General features: G+C 38.4%; 1 protein-coding gene across 1 annotated transcript in view; it reads left to right on the forward strand.

The window, feature by feature from the left end:
• Positions 1 to 21,040, forward strand: part of MICAL2 (microtubule associated monooxygenase, calponin and LIM domain containing 2) — a 129,875-nt gene that overhangs the window by 47,990 nt on the left and 60,845 nt on the right. Inside the window, exons 4-17 of the mRNA XM_065755340.1 lie at positions 2,487 to 2,694; positions 3,348 to 3,464; positions 4,513 to 4,614; positions 5,966 to 6,121; positions 7,262 to 7,362; positions 9,007 to 9,264; positions 10,129 to 10,244; positions 11,658 to 11,784; positions 11,999 to 12,089; positions 12,180 to 12,327; positions 14,246 to 14,445; positions 14,918 to 15,030; positions 19,493 to 19,564; positions 20,099 to 20,248. Coding sequence (XP_065611412.1) covers positions 2,487 to 2,694; positions 3,348 to 3,464; positions 4,513 to 4,614; positions 5,966 to 6,121; positions 7,262 to 7,362; positions 9,007 to 9,264; positions 10,129 to 10,244; positions 11,658 to 11,784; positions 11,999 to 12,089; positions 12,180 to 12,327; positions 14,246 to 14,445; positions 14,918 to 15,030; positions 19,493 to 19,564; positions 20,099 to 20,248 — 1,959 coding nt within the window. The remainder of the gene's footprint in view (positions 1 to 2,486; positions 2,695 to 3,347; positions 3,465 to 4,512; positions 4,615 to 5,965; positions 6,122 to 7,261; positions 7,363 to 9,006; positions 9,265 to 10,128; positions 10,245 to 11,657; positions 11,785 to 11,998; positions 12,090 to 12,179; positions 12,328 to 14,245; positions 14,446 to 14,917; positions 15,031 to 19,492; positions 19,565 to 20,098; positions 20,249 to 21,040) is intronic.

Below are 21,040 nucleotides of genomic sequence, written 5' to 3' on the forward strand. Positions count from 1 at the left end.
TAGTAGTTGGGTAGGGATAGTGATAGGAGGATGGTTGGACTAGATGATCTTGTAGGTCCTTTCCAACCTTATGAACCTATGAACCTGATGAACCAGAAGTCTGTGGTAATAGCTGCTGAACATAAAAAGCTACTCAAGGTTCCTTCTAGGCTGATTATAGGAAGGTTTTTCTGCTCTGTGATTTCATTTGCAAGTGGAGAGCTGGGAAAGAAGAGCTGGGACAGGCCAGTGGTATAGTCCCTTTCCTAATGTAATAAAGGTAGGAGCACACATGCAGTAGGCATTACCTTAGCAAGAATTTTCTGCTGGTTTTGATCCCAGAAGTTTTAAGAAAGAAGACCAAGTGCCAAATGTAAGGTCTACATCAGTGGGCAGTATCCTTAATAAATTAAAGAACAAATAGTTCTGAGACAAAGATGTTTATTGAAAGTAACCATGGATGGATGGCAAATACACAACCATTTTCAAAGCGTCTCCAGGCAATTAGTGAGATAATTTGTCATTGTTGACAGGAGGAGGGGTGAGGGTAGAATCCTTCCTTAAGTTTTAACATACCATGACATGGAGCACCAGGGTGAACTAACAATATTTTCTGTGTGGGTTTTATTATTTGGCAAGATCCACTATGACTAAATCTCAAAGGACTGTTATTGAGGGGTTTTGTTTCCTTTAAAGTTGCATTTATTTACATTTAATACAGTTAACAAAAAAAAATTAAATTAATAACCCTCTCCCCACCTCCCAAGGGGGAAAGGAAAAATCCCTTATCATACCATGTATGGTCTTGATTTGTGAAATGCTTCTAACTGCTTGCTCAACATTGCTGGAAGTCTGTGTAGCTGTGAAGGCAGTTGCTTGATTGTCAGAACTCGGAGTACCCATGTTAATCACAAGTATGTACAGAAAAGAGCTTACCTGGACTTTTTCAGTTATCTTCTTCCTAAGTCAGGGTATCTTCTGCACTCTATTTTTCTCCTTTATGTAATTTTATCTATTGATGTGTTCTTCCTACTTACCATGCAGTGAGGAATATTCTTAAAGTATAAATCAGGTGTGGACATGCAAGTACAGCAACCTATCTTTAATTTACTTAATAACTAGTTAACAAAACACTTGCTTAAATCACCGCAAAACCCCCTTGCAAGAGCTTATATTTCAGTGAGAATGTGAGTTCTTTACAGTATTCAATTTAAAAAAAATTATATGCTTTGCTTGGACAGAAGTCATGGGCAAAAGTCAATGCCAGATAATTTTTAAGATGTTAAAACCTGAAAACAAATGAACAAACAAAAATAAATAAATGACCCCATTATATGAAAGAAAACTGTAATGGGAACCAGACTCGTATCCAATTAGACTCCAGATACAGTCCATGCTTGCTTTGAAACTGTAATCACTGTCTGGCTATGTATGTGGGAAGCACAGGAACATGTCTGCATTGTGAGATAATGGTTTTGGATTTGCTCTGCAGCACAGCTCGGCCTTGGATCCAGAGCTCACCCCTCAGCTTGTTGCTCACCTTGTCTCTTCCTATCCCAAGCCCATTGCTTGAATTGATGGTGTAGGTTTTGTGAGGTCTCTGTGTTGTTAGATTTTTTTCCTTGCATTTTGGTGAGGAAATGCGAATGTTGTTGAGCTTCCAAGACTGTTTCTAGTCAGTTTTTAGTAATCATGAGGGAAAATGTAAACACCAGGTGTAATTGGACTTTAATTAGTAGTTATCTGGAAATGGTTGCTTGTTAATCTGTGAAAACTGTCAGCTATGTCTGTTAGCTGCCAGCTAAAATTTAGGTGAGAATTCTCTTTAATAGTTGCATTTGTTCTTCTAAGAATGCTAAAGTTCAGATTAAAGCCCCTATGAAGTGACTGTCTTAATGGTGAGGATGTTGACCACTGCATGAAATGGAAGAAGGCTTGCTGTATTCCCCACCTCTGGTGAAGCAAGACCACTGACTTCTCTTGATGTATCCTGCCTGACAGCAGCAAATGAACCAGGCTCTTCTATTCAGGATGTTTCCTCATTTGGAGAAGAGTAACCAATACAGTAAAACCGCTGGCTTAACTAGCAGCTCCAGCAAATGTGTGTCAGCACGCTCTTACTAAATAAATAAAGCCTACATCAAGACCGCTTATTTCCGTTCCATTTTATCTTGGTGTAAATACTTCTTACTGCAAACACTTCTGAAATGCTAAATGTAAATGAGGGATATTCAAGCACATCCTAATAGGTGTTTGGCTTTCTGCAGTTCATTCTGTCATCTTTTTGTCAGATGTTCTCACATCTGCATAAAGAAGTTCATCCTCCTTTGTAAATTGTCTAAATGCCCCATATGAGCAAAATTTATGTTTGATTTATATAGTTAATTTGAAGACATTCTTGGCAGCATGCGTCTGACCAAATATCAAGTCATAACAACAGAATAAATTAGAAATTATTTAGAAGTCAGTACTGAATCCTATGTAAAACTTTCTCCTTCCTCTGGTAGTGTTTAATTATTGGAGGTGGCCCATGTGGCTTGCGGACTGCCATAGAACTTGCCTTCCTCGGAGCCAAAGTCGTCGTCGTGGAGAAGCGGGACACTTTTTCAAGAAACAATGTGTTGCATCTGTGGCCGTTTACAATCCATGACCTCCGGGGACTAGGAGCAAAGAAATTTTATGGGAAGTTCTGTGCAGGATCCATTGATCACATCAGTAAGTACTTACGGATATGGATCGTGTACTTAAGGATATGGATCTCTTAAGAGAGTTGGAGATCAGATTAATGGAGACTTTCTCTGCTTGACAGAAAGCTCATCTACCATAAACATGTGTATGCATGTTAAGGAGAGAGATTAAAAGCTTTCATTTAAGCGAAATGGCAAATGAACAAATGAGTCTTATGGAGCAGTTTTAGTCTGGACTTGTTAAACAGTAGGGTTGGGTTTTTTTTACAGCTGTATGTAGAATCTTGATGTTCATTTTAGTATGGTAAAGGTAGCTGCAGCTCCTTAATCTAATGAGAAAATGTGCATAGGAGTGATATTTCACTGGAAAATATTTTTGTGCTCTAAAAATTGTCATCAGATGTCTAGCAAATTGGATATACAAATCCTCAAAATACTAAGAAGGCAAGCTTTAAATATTGTTTTTAAGAAAATCATGGAAATTAGTTTTATTAACTATGAGACTGGAAAATGAGATGTAAGAGAACAATGTCATGTGGTGGTTGCATTTGAAATCATCACAATATGGGAAATAATAGTGGTATATGCTTCTGTTAACAATAGATATTAACTGGGTGGTGTGCTGACAGCACCTATACTTGCTTATGGATTAAATACATCTTTGCTTCTCAATACTTACAGGTATTCGACAGCTTCAGCTTATCCTCTTCAAAGTTGCACTTATGCTAGGAGTTGAAATCCATGTGAATCTAGAGTTTGTGAAAGTCCTGGAACCCCATGAAGATCAGGAAAATCAAAGTATGTGAAAAAGATTTATCATAATGTGATTCTGTATAGAGTGACTTCATGTCAGGTCTTAGGAGAAATCTGTCAATGTAGTGGAATACTGCTTAAAGAAATTGGAATCTTCTCTCCCTCTTTTTTAGCAAGGTTTGCTGTCTGCCACTGTAGACATAGTAAGTATCACTGTGACAATGCTCTGATAGTTCTTAAAATGTGATCCAGCTTTAAAAGTTGAGGTTTTGCTCTGTGTCTTCTGGCATGTGTCTGAGGCTTTGTAGGGAGTCTGGTGTGGTTTTCTGGTATCTTCTTGCAAAAACAATTTTTGATTGATAACATAAATGTAGAGCATGGATGGAGCTTTCTGGACCCCATTTTGCTCTCACATTTGATACAACTACCACTTGCTCACGGTCTTATCATCCATCTTATGCATGATTTTTCTATGAAATAAAGAAAAATTCTCTATATTAATGTTTAAGAAATAGTAGCAATTGAATGTTTTAAATTTTACTTCATTAAAATGTTATACTATCCCTCTGTAAATGTTTGTATACCAACAGTAGAACAAATAAATTGTTGCATGTACTTAAAACATGACATCTTTTAAATGTTAGCAATACAAACACTTATAGGAAAACATATTCAAGTTAATGCAAATATGAAATTCAGCTTCATCACTATACCTCTGTTAAATTGCTATTTAGACGACAACTAAAAGTATTGATAAGAGACTTTTTTCAGTTAATTTGTATAAGTGCTCCCTCAATTAAGTAGTTGTAAGATTTTTATGAGCATGTACTTGTGGTCTGGGCCTCAGGGGAAGTTTTGTGTTTTAGGTGATCCAAATAAAGACTTCCCTTTTATGTTGTCACCTTTTGAGCTTAACGCATTGCTTAATGCAGTCTGTATGTAGTTTTGACTGCAGCAGAACTTTCCTGCATTGATCTGAGACAGAATGCAAGTCCATGTGAATGAGAAATAAACCGCTTATCCTGATAGCTTTGCTTCAGACTCTGAAAACCCTGCTGTATTTCTGAACAAATATTATTCTTTGTGTTTTTAGAGATAGGCTGGAGGGCTGAGTTTCTCCCTGTGGATCATCCTTTGTCAGAGTATGAATTCGATGTTATTATTGGTGCAGATGGCCGCAGAAACACATTAGAAGGTATGTGCATGTGTGCTTTTAACTGTGATTTTTTTTTTTTCTGTTATGGTATACTGGAAAAATCTGAGAAAGCAAGTTGGTTTTTTTTATGTACCATCTTCTACTTTTGTTTTTAAGTTGTGGCTCAAAGTAAAGACACTTCTTAAGATGGCACAACTGGTTCTCAGCACTGCCTTTATCTGCTTTGCCTCCATTGGGCTTCCTTCAGTGTTTGTTAGGTAATCACATGGTTATTTAACTTAAGGAGGGCTGACAAGATGTATGTCAGGAATTGTATTGTCTTTGTCATCGTGCCACAGGCTTGCCTATATGCTTTAGCTAATGGCCAAAAGGTGACTGACAAGCATTTAATAAAGGCATCAGAGGTGTAAGTCCTGTGTAGAGATGATTTAACCATCAGTTAGCAGTTACTTTGGAAAGAAGTGGTTACTTTGGAAACAGTTTGAAAAGATAAATTATTGAAAGGGTTAAAAAAGTGCTTCATGGTCTTGAGTCAGTGCTGAGAATGTGGACTGCCTGAGCTGTCTTTGTTAGTGAGACATTACTTAAGCTGCTGCTGTATCACATGGACAAGCTTGCTACCTAATTATATGCCTTCCTTGTAGCTTTAATTATCATGTTAATTTAAGTTCACTTCCATCCACTTCAATTCCATCTTCCTTTTTTTGCTAATGTTATAATTGATTTTTTTTCCTATGTGCAATATGCTAAGAATTAACTCCTTACATCTTCTATTAGAAAAATCTCCACATTCTTTTCTGGCTATCTCCTATGAAGGATTATTTAAGTGGTCAGCCATCAGTAAAATAAAATTGTTCTTACCTCAGCTGCAGACTCAACTGAGAAATTGATGGTTATCATTGTAACAGGATCTGAGGGAATATTTGATGCACTGAATGTTATTTACATACAGAAGCTGGTATTTTCATGTTAAATTTATCCCAGTGAAATAATGAGAATGTATCAAGATGCACAGAAATACATGTATTCTCTGTCAAGTCATGTGCAGTTAGCTAAAAATACAGAATCCCTGTCCAGTTCATATTTCCTTATTCAACCCTCGTCTTTAACTTGTCATGTTCAACTTCTTCCCCTAGTTCCCCTTCAGACTTCAGTGGGTTGTTTTTTACTTTGTTTTTAAAATGAGACTTTATCTTGAATACAGCACAGTTACACTTTTGCAACTGGAATTGAGGAAGAAAAGACTTGGCATTGAAGGGAATTTAAGATGGAATGTGCTGATTGTGTTATTTGATGAAATATGGATTAAACCAAGTGTTCTTCAGCTGACCCTCCTTCAAATTCTTACATGAAGTTTTCAGTGTTCTTATTTATTTTCTTTGCTTACCAGGTTTTAGGAGGAAGGAGTTTCGTGGAAAGCTAGCTATAGCTATCACTGCCAATTTTATAAACAGAAATACAACCGCAGAAGCCAAAGTAGAAGAAATCAGTGGTGTTGCTTTCATCTTCAATCAGAAGTTCTTCCAAGACCTTAAAGAGGAAACAGGTGGAGAATATTCCTATTAGCATTAATTTGAATACGTTTCATTAAAAAACAAATGATAAAATTCTGATGGTGTTGTGATCTTGCCAAGGGAAGTTTTGTACATTTATGATGTGGTGGGATTTTCTTTTTAGCTTAGGTGTTGCCACACTGTTGCTTATTACAGTGTTAAAAATTTTCTCAACTAAAAAAAAAACAAAAAAACCCACCAAAAAGCAAAACAAAACAAAACAAAAAATCCAATGCCAGCTATTTCCAACAAGCTGAGAAGAGGTTTTTCATCGCCCAAAAATCTCTGTTAAGGCACAGTTTGTTTTGTTTGTGCCTGTTCACATACTGAATGGCTTAAACCCTGTGAAAACGGCATAGCCCTTCTAGGAGGGGTTTGTTCTTTTTGATGTGCAGATCTGATGAAATGTCATAAATATTTGAATATGAACTGTGAAATACATCTGTATAAAAAGTGGTTTCAGAATAGTTGTATCCCTTGTAAGTACAAGCAATACCATTCTTACAGCTTATTGTTATTGATATTGTTATTGCTATTGTAACAACATCAAAACTCCAGGTTAGACCCAAAGCCAGAGGTCTAGCAACCTAAAAAGCAAATTGCTCCTTTTATTCCTCTTTCTCACCCCCAGAAGATTAATCATAGAATCATAGAATGGCTTGTGTTGGAAGGGACCTCAAAGGTCGCCTGGTTCCAAACCTTCTGCTGTGGGCAGGGTTTCCAGCCACTGAATCAGATGTTATATCAGGCTGCCCAGAGCCCCATCCAACCTGGCCTTGAACACCACCAAAGACAGGGCATGCACAACTGCTCTGGGTAACCTGTTCCAGCACCTCACCACTCTCAGTGGAAAAGCTTCCCCTGATATCTAATATTAGTCTCCTGTCTTTTAGTTTAAAACTGTTCCTCTTTGTCCTATCAAAGGTCCTATTAATAAGGCTGTAAAAATCTGTCTATTCCTTAGTAGAATGCCAATGCTATGTTTAAATTATGTGGAGACAAACTTGTTAGGTAAGGTCTATTTCCTTGGGAAGTAAATCTTTTCCAAGAAGAAACTTGTAAGTCTCAGTACAGTATTGTTAAGGAATGATACAAGATGCCTTGTACTTTGTAACAAATGTATTCTCTTTCAGGAATTGACCTGGAGAATATTGTTTACTACAAAGATAGCACACATTATTTTGTGATGACAGCTAAAAAGCAGAGTCTTCTGGACAAAGGAGTGATTATAAATGTAAGTAAAAATTCTGGGTAAAGTTTTACTTCATTTACTTGACACAGAGTAAGTGTGAACATCTGCATAAATGTTGCTCTGTATTATAGAAGGTGTTTATAGACTTACTGGGTCACTTGATTAAAGCTCAGATCACTTCGATCTTACTCTGTTGACTTTTTCTTTGGGTTTTTTTCTCAGCACAGAATTTCTTTAGAGAACTGAAAATGGTACTCACTAAATTTGTTGGTTGTGAGACTGGCTGAAATGGGATTTTCATTCAGCTTGGAAATGCGTGGTGTGGACATCACACAAAAAAATAAGAACCTCATTCATTTACAGGTTATCCTAGCACAGCTATGTCCTGCTTTATCAGGCAGACAAGGAAGTGTTATAATCTACCCCAGGTTAAGTTGCAAATTCTCCAAAGTTGATGAAACCTGATAGAACAAGTACATAAGCACAAGGGCCTGAACTTTCAAAAATACTTGAAAATATCTGAGGCCTCCTGAAGAACAGCGTTTTTTCCTTTTCCTTTTATTTATTAATTTTTCATTCTCTAAATCAAGGGGATTGTTTTCCTTCATTTCTAGAAACTGTTCTGGGACTACTTAAGACACTATTTAAATTTCTTTTCCTGGAAATGAAGTAATAGGTAACTTTTCTTATTAAGTATGACAGTGCCAAAACATTCAAGTATAAATTCCCATAGCAAGTGCTTGTAGGGAGCTGTCAGAAAACTTCCTTCTGATGGGACCACTTAACTCAAATGCTACAATTTTCAGCCTTCTTGGAGTATGCAGACAGTGGTAGAGGTGAAGGGTGGTTGCCTCAGAGGTGATGAGACAGCGGTGGGTGGCCTAGGAGGTAAGGGGCAGATGTCTGCAGGTGGGATAGGGCATTTAAGGAAGAGGAGCTAGGACTGTGGCCTGACAGTCATCTTCATTAGTCCCTCATATCTGAGCAGAGAGAACAATCTGCTGAAAGACCTCTAGGCTCATAGCCATTCTGTGGCATCATCTTTGTGATTAGGAGTCTCATCCATGATTAAGCTGTAAATAGAAACTGCCTTATTAATAATCCTTGGCTTTAAATAGAGTGACCTGTAAAGGGAATGTCATTTACCACACTGGCTGGAAAAGCAAACAGATTAAAAAAAACAAACAAACAAAAAAAAAAACACTGCCAACAAAGAAAAATCAACCCAAGACAAGAACAAGACAAACCTGTGGTCCAAGTTTTAATGTGTCGACTTAACTGAGCTGTTAAGTCAAACCTTTAGGTTGAGACTAGCACGTTAATGTAGTTCTTCTGTAGGCATTTCTGCTTCCATTTTGTCTGTGCAGTGCACTCAAAGAAAAAAGAGTTGGAGTGATGATTCTTTTGATAGAATGGAAGTTATGAAGAAAACACATGCCCAAGGAGCTGGGAGGCTCCGTTATCTTTTATTGCAAGTAAAACTGTCTTTCAGTATCGGCACAGAGTGTTCCTGTTTGCAGGAGTAGAAGAAACCTGTATTTGTGTACTTGGCAGAGATTATGATAGATTTCCCTTGGTTCTTTATGCTGGGAGATGTATGTTGCTGCTCTGATGCTACAAGGCATCAAGGCTCCAATTCGGAGAGGATAGATGGAGTATGTAATCCTGCACCCCTTTCTCTTGCAGGACTATAATGATACCGAGTTACTCCTCTGTGCGGAAAATGTGAACCAGAGCAATTTGCTGTCCTATGCTCGAGAAGCCGCTGACTTTGCGACCAACTATCAACTGCCTTCCTTGGATTTTGCAATTAATCACTATGGGCAACCAGATGTAGCAATGTTTGATTTTACATCTATGTATGCGTCTGAGAATGCTGCGCTGGTGAGAGAAAGGCACAGACATCAGCTCCTGGTTGCGCTTGTTGGAGATAGTTTACTTGAGGTATATCTTGGCTTATATTCCAAATAGTTTTTTTAATCCAACCATTTTATCCTCCTTCTCAAACAGTCTTAGTGTTCTCTTCCACGTCGTGGAACAAAGGTACCTTCCTTGGAGTAGACTTGTTATTCCTTTTTTTTCTTTTCTAATGCCATAGTTTATGTCATAACTAATACTTAGCTGCTAGTCCCTGGCTGAGATTCTGTTTTGCTTTTTATAAGTTATATTTCTGTCTGAAAACTGTGAGCTGTGTGTCCTCAGCTTAGGTACATGGCATAACTCTCCTGACTTCAGTCAGAGGGAAACACTTAGTCCAGATTTTATTGCAGTCTCTTTGCTTCAGTATGTTTTCTTTCTGAAGTGAAAATTGTGTGTTACAGCTAATGGATACATCTGTTTTATTTATTTTATTATTTTTTTTTTAACCAGACTGGCAGCCTGAAGTGTTTGAAAAGACTAGGCCAGATTGAAAACTAGGAGAGGGAAAAAAAGGCATAATTCCTGCCTCCCGCTCCCTCATACCCTGCCCAACTACCTTTTTTTGTTTTGTTTTAAACTTGACTGATTCTTGACTGGTCTGAGTCCTTTTTATTTTTATTTTTCCAGGCCTTACTTCTTGAGGTTAAGAAATCCATTTTTCAATGTATTGTTTACCAAAAATAAAAGTGAAAGCACTGTCTTCTTCATTATCTGAGACTTAGAGAAACCTCTAAAAACTGTAAGAGTTGGCTAGGCTGTATTTTAATCCTTTTAAAACTGTTTTTCGAAGACAGTATGAAACCTTAGGCTCCAAATTCACATCACAAGTTAGTTCTGTAATAAAACCTGAAGAAATACAAAAAGTTAAAATGTAGATTTCTTTTACAGCCTTTCTGGCCAATGGGTACTGGCTGTGCGAGAGGCTTCCTAGCTGCTTTTGATACTGCTTGGATGGTGAGGAGCTGGGCTCAAGGAAAACCCCCACTAGAAATCCTTGCTGAACGGTGAGCTCTGCTATTGTCTTCTTCATTTTCAGAGTTTTTTCAGGAGTTGCTGTGTTGGTAGAAGGCAGTGGAAGATTAAATGCCAATTTTGTTTCCCTGCAATGACATTAGGTTACTAAAGAGTTTACAGTGGTAGTAGGCTGTCACTTTGCAAGCTTTTGTACACTGATCCAGCAACTTGCATGGCGTGGTTTTAAACTGCTAATTTAAATTATGAATGAGTAGAATTAAGTATAATCTTTGAGTGAGAAAAATCAAAGATAATATTGTTAACTTTAAACCTGAAATTTAACAATTACAAGTTGCCCAGAGAAGTTGTGGATGCCTCATCCCTGGAGGCATTTGAAGCCAGATAGGATGGAGCCCTGGGCAGCCTGAACTAGTGTATGACAGCCCTGTCCATGTCAGGGGGTGTTGGAACTCAGTCATGCTGAAGGTCTTTTCCAACCTAAACCATTCTGTGATTCTGCAAACTTGTAAAAAGAACTAGCTTTCAAGCATCTCAGCACCTGTGTTTCGTGTTTGTTGTTGTTGGCTTTTTTTGTTTAATTTCAGCAACAAAAAGATGTTCATTACTGAAACAAGTGTAAACAAATACTTTAAAACCTACAGCTTTCATTTTTAGTAACTGTGATTTTAATATTGCATTTTGGCTTAGTAGATGTACTGCCCTCAATATTTAGACTGATAAATGTGTGTGAAGAATTGCTATAATGCTGAATCATAAGCTTCTCTGTGTAAAGACTTTTTGATCAGAGCAAAAACCTGTTGTTAACTACACCAGTAATCCTGGTGTGGCAATGGTCTGGTTGAAGTTGCTGACTTTGGTGCTGTCAGCAACTGCTCTGCTCTCCTGAAGCTGCCCAAGCTCTTTTAGGGGCAGATAATCTATAGAAATAGTCATGGCTGTGGTAATGCAAGTAAGAGCATTGAAAACTACAGTGCTTTGAGGATTTTTAAGATAGAAGTATGTGTGATGACTCAAACGCTTAGTAGTTCTCAATGGAAAATTGAGCAGCGTAATAAAGACTGCAGTGGTTATAGGAATACAGAATGATGGGTTTTCGTGCTGTTATGTGGTAAAGAAGTTACTCCTTGGGTGGAGGTTAAAGCAAAACCAGATGACTGTATGATGTAACCTCCTTTTTTTAAGTTCTTCTTGCTCTCTTCCTGCCTCAGGAAAATATGGGCATAAGTTCTAAGAATCTGTCTCTTTGTTGACCTTTTTCTGTCTGGCATCTTTTTCCTGCTGAGTGGGGCTAAGAAATGGGATGAATATATTATGCAGTTAGTGCATGACACTTGGCCTGGGGGCATCAAAATGAAGATGCGGGTAACTACAAAAAAATAAAATCTTTTTATATAATGAATGTGTTATAATCAATATATTTTGCATCTTTTTTTCTTTGTAAGAGAGAGTATTTATCGACTTTTGCCTCAGACTACCCCTGAAAATATTAACAAAAACTTTGACCAATATACCATTGACCCAGGAACGAGGTACCCAAACTTGAACTCAAGCTGTGTTCGACCTCACCAGGTCAGTACTTGAAAGACTTGCTTGTGATATCAGAGGTGGTTGTTATTTTTGTGGGGTTTCTTTTGTCCACAAATGGCCACAACTAATACATAAAACTTCAGGAGACTCCTTAGTCTAGATCCAGCTGTTGATATAACCTAGAAATATATTTTTTTCCCCTTCAAACATTTCTAACACTGTGTTAATTGATTGTTACTTGATTTTTAACTTGTAGGTGAAACAATTATATGTTACCAATGAGTTACAACAATGTTCTCTTGAAAGAGCAAGCTCCATTCGAAGATCGGTGAATCTCTCAAGACGTGGTATGTGTTATCTCATGTTTGTAGGTAAATATTTGTAGCTTCCTGAGCATGCAAAAATTGATTGAAATATTTGCTCTTCACTAACTGCAGAGTCAGATATTCGACCTAACAAACTCTTGACCTGGTGTCAGAAACAGACAGAAGGGTACCATAATGTTAATGTCACAGACCTGACTACCTCCTGGAAAAGCGGCCTTGCACTGTGTGCAATCATCCATCGCTTCAGACCTGACCTCATGTAAGTGACATCTGTAGATTTTAGGCATACGATATGTAAGTACTCCCCGAAGCATAGTGTAAGAGCAGCCAGAACACAGTTCCTTCTGTTTGTTTTTGCAAGGAGGTGCACACTGTGGCCTCCTTTTGGGGGACTGGGGAGTCAGGTTGTTTTTGTTTTGTTTTGTTTTCCCTGCATGTCCTTGCATGCCACTTAAAATGGAATACATATGCTTTCAAAGAGCTAGTTAGGCTTTGAACTTTATGACTTGTGATTATGTTCATGGGATTCACAGTTATTTAAAATGAAAATTGCAGTGCTTGGAGAATATGGGAGTTGTATTCCCAAGTCCCTGGAGACAGGTTTTCAGGGTATATTTGAAGCCACAGTTGTAATGGTACTGTCAGAACTTAGAAAAATACTCAGTTCAGTCTTAAATGAACTCTCCTCTGCCTGTTGTAGTGGTTAACACAACAGTAGTCTAAGCAAGCACTGAGCCACAGGGGTGCTGTGAGAGACAGCAGCCTTGCACACCTCTTTATCCAGTGTCCTGGCACGTAGATTCTGCAGCAAGGACTGGCCTTGGAAAATTAACTGTTCTAAGGATTGATTGTATGCCAGTATCTCTATTTTTACTATGTTTCTGGGGTCCTCACCCTATGAGGCTTGACTTATATATATGAATATTTTAAAAGGTTCCTCAGTAAGAAACAAGAGGCTTCATGGGTAATGGGGTAGGAATGGCCATTGCTGGCAGAAGATTACAGGGCCTGCTTGTTGACTTCTATGTAGAAATGACTCTTCTGCTCTCTCCCAAATCTCCAAAATGCAGTGCCTCCTTTCTCTTGCCTTTCCACACAGATTAGTCACCCACAGACTTGGTAGTCATGAGTGAATTATTGTCAGCCTCCCTTTACTGTGGATAAATGAAAGAAATAATAGAATTGTTTTTTTTGTTGTTGTTTTTTTTAAATATATGGTGTGATAATTTGGGAAAATTAGGAATGATGCCCAGGGCACTTGCTGGTATAGCTTTATCAGAGGAAGAACAAACATTACACGTTCTAAGAAAAAGGCTGATGGGTTGTGTGGCGTGAGGATTTTTTGGTGGATTTTTTTTTTATGAGTGTGGCAGATGATTATGGATGTGTTTTTTTTCCCCGCTGGAGAGTGTAGAAAGCAAAGTCATTGTTGCTGTGTATGGCAAGTATCTCTTAAGCACTGCTCTGTAGGAAGTTGAAGGATTTTCCTGAGCTGACAGATGTCATGCTGTTTGTTTGCATATTCAGATCTTCTTGGCTTTTTCTGCTAAATGCAGCTTTTGGAGGAAGGACATGGCTGGATGAGAGCTGGGTAGGCTCCAGAATTGGGTGTTGAGAGGAGAGAGTAATTTCTTTTGGGTTCAAAAGCTCACGCTCCTTTATAAGGAGGAAGAAACTACCCTGCATGGAGCTTTGTAACTTATTCTCATTTATTTTAATAATGAATTTTGGAAGTTGTTCAAGGGACTGGAGTCTTAGAATAAGTCTTATAGAAATAATAGATCTTCATAGATCTAATCAAAACTAAAGAACCAGTTGCTAATAGGTGAAATCTGTAGTAGCCCAGTTGCATTTAGAGAGTAGAGAGATTTCCTTGTGCTCTTAAGGAGAGATTGCATTTTTTAATAAATAAGGGAATCATTTTTTGTGGGGCTGTATCAGAATCCTGTCCAGTGAAATAGCATTTTAAACAACTCTTCTGACACAGTTAGGGTTTGTAATAACAGGACTTGTTGGCTTAGTATAATCTCCGTGGCTTGGACATGACATGATGAAATGCCCATGCCTTCTTTCATGTTCTTGTTCTGCATCCGTCTGATTTACAAGGGAATCCTGTTGTGTTTCCAGATGGTACAGAGAGCTAACTGCTACTGATGCCAGTATCTTTTTCCCCGCAGAGACTTCGATGCTCTGAATGAAGAAGACATTGTCAAAAACAACCAACTAGCATTTGATGTTGCTGAGCGGGAGTTCGGGATCCCCCCCATGACCACAGGGAAAGAGGTGGGGTCAGCTGAGGAGCCTGACAAACTCAGCATGGTCATGTACCTCTCCAAATTTTATGAGCTGTTCAGGGGCACACCTCTGAGGACAGTAGGTAAGCTGAATCCAGACTGTTCCCATCCAGGCTACTCACAAGCGCTGCTTCTGAGCCAGCAGCCGTTTCCCAACTGAGCCATTCTGGCACACAATTGTGTCTGCAGGAATTACTTCGTGCTTAGAAAAGGAAAGGGGAAGAAGCATTTTGGGACACCAAGGTTTTGCAGGTCCTTGATGCTGTCAGAGAACAGAAGCAGTTGGATAACTGCTACTTGAAATCATTAAGTTTGTGAATAAGGTCATTAAGAATCATTCTCTGTTAAGGATGACTGCCTAAGTAATGTCTGTTCCTTGATTTATATATTCATTTGTTAAAAACTTTCCCCTCTATTATATGCATTTCTTTTTATTAGTCTGAGTTTCTCGTGCACAATTCTTATCGCTATTCACCTGAAATGTAATGACTTTGACTAATTATTTCAAAAAGAAATTCGAATGAGTATGCTTCAGTCTTTTTTTTCTTTCCACAGATGCTGGGGATAAGCAAAATGGAGAAAGTAATGATCTTTGTTCAGCAAAATCATCAAACTTCATCTTTAATAATTACATCAACTTAACTTTACCAAGAAAACGAGTGCCAAAGGTAAACTGTGAAGGATGGTTTGCTCTGTAAATCTTTGTCTTCTAAAAGTGGAAAATTAACTCGTAAATAAAGCTCATAAATAAGGGCTTTTTAAATATATGTATTGTAATATTAAAAGACCTCTAGAAGATTTGTGTGCATATTAAAAAGGTAAAATAAGATTTCAGAGTAACCAAAATTAACAAGCGTGGATGCTGAATCATTGGTGTTTGAAACGATAAAACTGAAGCATTGTCACTGCCGATTGGCTGTAGCATTAATAAAGCAAGTTAAACATTCTCTGTAAATGCAGATATCCTCATCTTGGTGAGAATCTGTATGCACTTCAGGAGATTTCATATTCATTCTCCATGTCAGTTGTCTTCAGTGTAGGAAAAATTTAGGGAAGGAGGATGTTTTATTTGGTGTGTTCCTAAGTTGTGGTTATCAACTTGAAATGTCGGAGTTCCTGGCAGCATTATCGGCATTGCCTCTTATGCTTTCTTTTAGAAAATTTCCTGAAGGTGTTTTTATGAAGTTTGGTGCAGTGCTACATGCCATGTTTTGTAGTTTTACTGTTTGCTTTTGTTGTTGTTGCTTTGTGGTGGATTTGTTTTTGTTTTGTTTTCTTTTGATGTGAAAGTCTTCCATTTTGCTAGGCTTGACTATTATTTCCTTTAAGAAAAATAGTATTGCAGCTTTATATTCCTAGATTTATATATATATCCATAATCTTATACATTTGTTCAAATCATCAGTGGTATATAAGAGGACTGAGAAGCCTTTTGAGCAGTTGGTGGGTTCTGTCAAGGTTCTGGAGGCAACCCCTTTAGATATTAAAGCCTGCAAGGGTGACAAATGGTAGTCAGTTTAACTAACATGACCCCAAGATAGTGATCTGTTAAGGTGTCCCCATGTACTTTTCTCTCTGTGTCACATACTAATGAAAACTTATTGACATGCCCTGTTTACGTCCCTGGATGAAACACTTCCATGCCTGTACATGTTGCAATCAAAGACTACAGTGCTTTGAAGAGGTAGGGAGACCTGTGTTAATACTGTCTGACATAGGATTGTGTACAGTAGGAGTATTGTCTTTGTATTTCTGAATGGATTATAACTTCAAAAGTTTTAAATTAGAAGTTACAGTAATGAAATTATTCTATAATAAAATGTTTCACCCTCTGCTTATTCATTAACTTGGTCTTCTGCTCAAGGAAGACCTTGAGGAGGGGCTTTGCTTTCATAGCTAAACGTAACTTCAATTTAAACGGGGAGTGTCTGCAAAATCTGGCTCAGAGGCTGTAGTGTCTTGCTGAAATTAACCAGCAATAGTTAGACAGCAGCACTTGCTCCTCCACCAGAATGACTTTAACTTGTGTTGTCCGAAATACTGTTTAATGCAAAAACTGTTCCAAGTTTTGAGGTTCCTGGGCTAGACAGAAATTTAAGTTGCTTTTTTGTTCGTTTGTTTTTACACACCTCCTCAATACTTAACTTCACTGTTTCATTTACACCCTATGCAGTATTTGCCAAGTCTTGTCTGCAAAGGTACAGATTTTGAGTGTGGTGTCCTGAATTAAAAAAAACAGCTGTACATATATTAAAAACATTGAGACACATAGTTAATGTTTCTTTTTACATCTGTTGCACTCTTACCTTCTCAGTTGTGGTAGAGACATGGATTGTTCTGTTTTGTTATTTTTGGTTGCCTGAAAAACTACTTGAGAATTTCCAGATATTTCCTAGAGTTACTTGTGTCTCAAATGTTTTCCATCCACAAACATATTTTCAAAACCCATGGACAGTCAGCTGCCCAGTAAGCTCATATATCCTTGTTTGGAAATAACTTTTCCCTGACAGTCATGTGTAGACAAAACAAAGTAGCATTTTTTCCCATCTAACTAAGCACTGAGAAAGTAAACAGGCAAAATAAACATTGCATTTTCTTGTGGATGACATCTTCAGAAGAAAAACTTTTGTTTTCTCCTGACCACAATTGTATTATTTTTCTCTGAATTATTTGCAGAAGTAAATAGTAGTAGTAGTGGGGAAACCTTTCTATTAGCAAGGCATACAGCCCTCTGACTAACCTCTCATCATGAAACATGCCTTCTGTCTAACAGGAGGTGAGTTTTTTGGCACTACATGAAAGCATGAGGTGATTTGCATGATGGGCCCCTTAAGTTTCACACCATAGGGGCTTGTTTGAACAGAGAAGAGGGAGCAATATTTTGCAAATCAGCTTGAGGAGTGAGATTATCAGGAGCATTTACTTTACACGAGTCTTTACAGCCTCATCATGGTTGGCACATGAAGCTTAATACACTGCTCAGTCTGGGTGAGAAATTTGCAAAGACTGTAACAGCGGGAAAGTAGCTGTCTGGCTGCACCTTCACTTTTGTGGCCCGTTCCCCTGTGCAAAGTAGTGCTGAGCATTATCCAGGTATGATGGGAGAAGAACACTTACATATCACAAAATCAGAAGCCACCTGGAGCACCATACTATCTCTTTCTGACCTCTATATTGTCCAGTTTGTCCTTTTATTTGGGTAGACAGGAGATCTTTATCTGCTCACAACTGGTAAGAGAACAGGATGTGGAGCCTGGAGCTGGTGTGACAGTTGCTGTCTTGACAGCATTAGGCTAGGCTGAGTAGTGTTTCCCATTTTCCTTCCTGTGTCAACAGAGCTCAAAAGGAACTTGAGATTTCCTGTACTCCAGTTTAAGAAATTAAATGAGGTGTTTATGCAACTAAGGGTGCAGTCTTTCTTGGAGTTTTGTTAGGTTATTAAATTGCTTTGTTTTTGGCCTCTTTGTAAATACATTAACAAAAGTCCATTATGTGGATTCTGAAAGGCAACTTCATGTTTGCTTCACTCGCTTAGGCAAACTCTGCTTTTATGTGGTATAGATAATTATGCAGAACATGCAGTTGTTCACTCTTGCTTAGTAGACTAATGATTGTAAGTATTGTAATGCTGGATTACTGAGAGCTGGTGCTTGAAATACCCAGTACCAAAGCATGCGGAGTAATGAAAATATTGTCATTTGATTCTTTTGCTGTTTGCCCAGAAGTTGTTTGGGATTACATTTATTCACTCCAAAATGACTTATTATAAACACAACGTGTATATATAAGGAAGACTGTATTCTTTGATCCATTTCTTTATTCTTTTTTTCTTTCTTTAAACTGAATAAGCAATTCTGAGTTACAGTGTGGGCAAATACAAATAAATGGGATATAGTTTATAGAATACAACCAAACATGATGTTTACGAGGCAAAAAAAAATAAAAATCTCTCCATAACCTGACTACTTGAATTGTGTCAGCTCTTTAAGAATGAATTCAATAAGAGATAATACAAGTGTTTAATTATTAACTATTTCACAAATCTGTTCAAACTGAAACGTGAAATATTCTTTGTGTCATATCCAGTAAAATAACTGAGCACATGCATAGCTTGAGGACAAAACAGGCAGTCTGGTTGCTTAAGTACTGCTGTGGAAGTCTGTAATGGGGAAGGTGAACCCTACAAGGGAAAAAGAGGAAGACAATAATTGCTCAAGCTGGAGAAGAGGAGGCTCTGGGGGGGACCTGATAGCAACCTTACAGTATCTAAAGAGGAGCTAAAAGAAAGAAGGGGTCTTTGTTAGAGTCTGTTTTGACAGGACAAGGGGAAATGGTCTTAAACTAAAAGAGGGAGATTTAGTCTGAATATAAGAAAAAAGGTTTTTTTATGGTGAGGGTAGTTAAGAACAGGTTGCCCAGAGAGGTGATAGGTGTTTCTGTTTCTGGAGATATTTAAGGTCAAACTGGGTAAGGCCTTGAGCAACTTGTTCAAGCGGCAGATCTCCTTTCTCATTGCAGGGGATTTGGTCTAGATTTCCTTCCAAGGTTGCTTCCAACTCAGATGATTCTGTGAAAAGAAAGGGATGTATCTGCACAATGAATGCATGATCTGTATATGGATGTCTAGGCAGAAAAAGATGGGGATCTGCAGTGGTAGAATTTCCTTGGTTTGTGCTGTTTATCTGGAAACCAGTGTAATCTAGATTAAAATTCACAGAATAACTGATGCTCTAATGCCTTTTTCTTCAAGAATGTAGTGCTTTATGAATTACAAACACATTAGTACCAAAGGAAGCGGGTAAACAAAACTGTTGCAGGTCCCCTGCTGAACAAGGTTTATGCGTTTTCCCCATCAGAGTTGAGTAAGAGCTCCCCATCAGGGGCTACTGTGCTGCTGATAAACACAGGATTACTGCCAGCAGGACTTCTTGTGTGGGGAATGGTCCTGAGCTGGAGGAGGGGTGCTAATGAACGCTGTGCAGGCACTGCTCACCCATGGTCATGTTATTTAACAGAGGCCAGACCACTCTTATATGGTAATGGATGCTAAAGCTGTGGGAGGGCTGGATTAAGTAAATTTTATAACTTTTGTAGTAATCCAGATATTTTGTTTTGGCTTTCCTGTTTCAGGTTGAAGGAAAAACAGAAGAAAACGAGACTAACAAAAGACGTCGCAAAGATCTTTTTGGTGTCTTTGAGGAGGTTGGTGTTAAGCAGCATCCGCACCTATCCAGCTCATGGCAAAGCACCAGAACTGAGGAGGCAGTGGGAGTTAGAAGGCTGATTCTTGGTCTCTTATGCTTGGTGGCAACAAAAACGCTGTCACCTTGAAACTTTGAATTCAATTTTCTTTGTGCTGAAGAGAAGCGAAATTTATTGAAATTGTTTTGCAGAAATGAGACAAATCACAGTAGTTCATTTTCTTTCTGACACTAAAATATTAATACATAGGGTCTTTTGCAATTCAGTTACTTAAACATTTTTAGTCTTTGTTTGAGGAGTTTGTGTTGTAGCTTCGTTACTACCCTCTGTCTCAGATTAGTAATCCGTAGTGACTCTGCTTTGTGATCACCAGTCCTGATTAGTGTTCCCAATTTACTGCCCACAAGGAATTTTGCATGCTAAGCAGTGTCACTTTTAAGACGCTGTAGATTCTTTGCTGGTTAGGATGTTATTTTCTCCCTTCATTAGTGTCATTGGTAAACTTGAGAAAAACAATTTGTTCTTTTATTTCAGGCCTCAGGATTGTCAACCCAAGGGACAAGTGTTGGGAAAGAACAGAATGATGGCAGAGAAGGAATGAACCAGAATAAAGTTAAATCAATGGCAACTCAACTGTTGGCAAAGTTTGAAGAGAATGCTCCAAATACAATTTTTAGGAGGCAGGTAGGTCATAGATGAATATCAGAGTCACCTCTGAAATTAAACAGGTCCCTCCATATCAGTGTGATACAGATTTCAGGGGAGGGAAAAAAAAAAAGTGGATCTATTAGATGTTTGAAGTGGATTTTCTTTCATGTTCTAAGTTCTTTATGCAAACTAAAGGGTATTCATCTTAATAATTAGGGAATAAATATGAGTAAGTAATATGGAGATTGATTGTCGTGTTTTAATATACTATGTTATAGGATATATTAATATCATATAGTGGAATTTCAGAGTCTGGAAATCTGTAGAACAGTCTGTAGAAATTTAATTGTATAGGAGTCTCTTAGGCTGCATATGGTACCACCTTGGTGCATTCACCTGAGGTTATTGCTACAGGCTTGGTGCAGAGTGGCTGCAAGACTGTGTAGAAGAAACAGACCTGGGGGATCGACACCTGGCTGAACATGAGCCAGCAGTGTGCCCAGGTGGCCAAGAAACCCAGTGGCATCCTGGCTTGTATCAGTAGTGTTGCCAGCAGGAGCAGGGAAGTGATCACACCGCTGTACTCAGCACTAGTGAGGCCGCACCTCAAGTACTGTGTTTGGTTTTGGGCCCTTCACTACAAGAAGGACATTGAGGCCCAGGAGCATGTTCAGAGAAGGACAGTGTATCTGGGGGGTCTGGAGCACAAACCTAATGAGAAGTGGCTGAGGGAGCTGGGATTGTTTAGTCTGGAGGAGACCTTATCACTCCCTGCAACTGCCTGAAGTGAAGTTGAGGTGAGGTGGGGGTCAGCCTCTTCTACCACAT

The sequence above is a fragment of the Cyrtonyx montezumae genome, unplaced genomic scaffold (genome assembly GCF_038088225.1).
Source record: "Cyrtonyx montezumae isolate F1298 unplaced genomic scaffold, pur_monq_1.0 scaffold_10, whole genome shotgun sequence".
NCBI classification, from domain to species: Eukaryota; Metazoa; Chordata; class Aves; order Galliformes; family Odontophoridae; genus Cyrtonyx; species Cyrtonyx montezumae.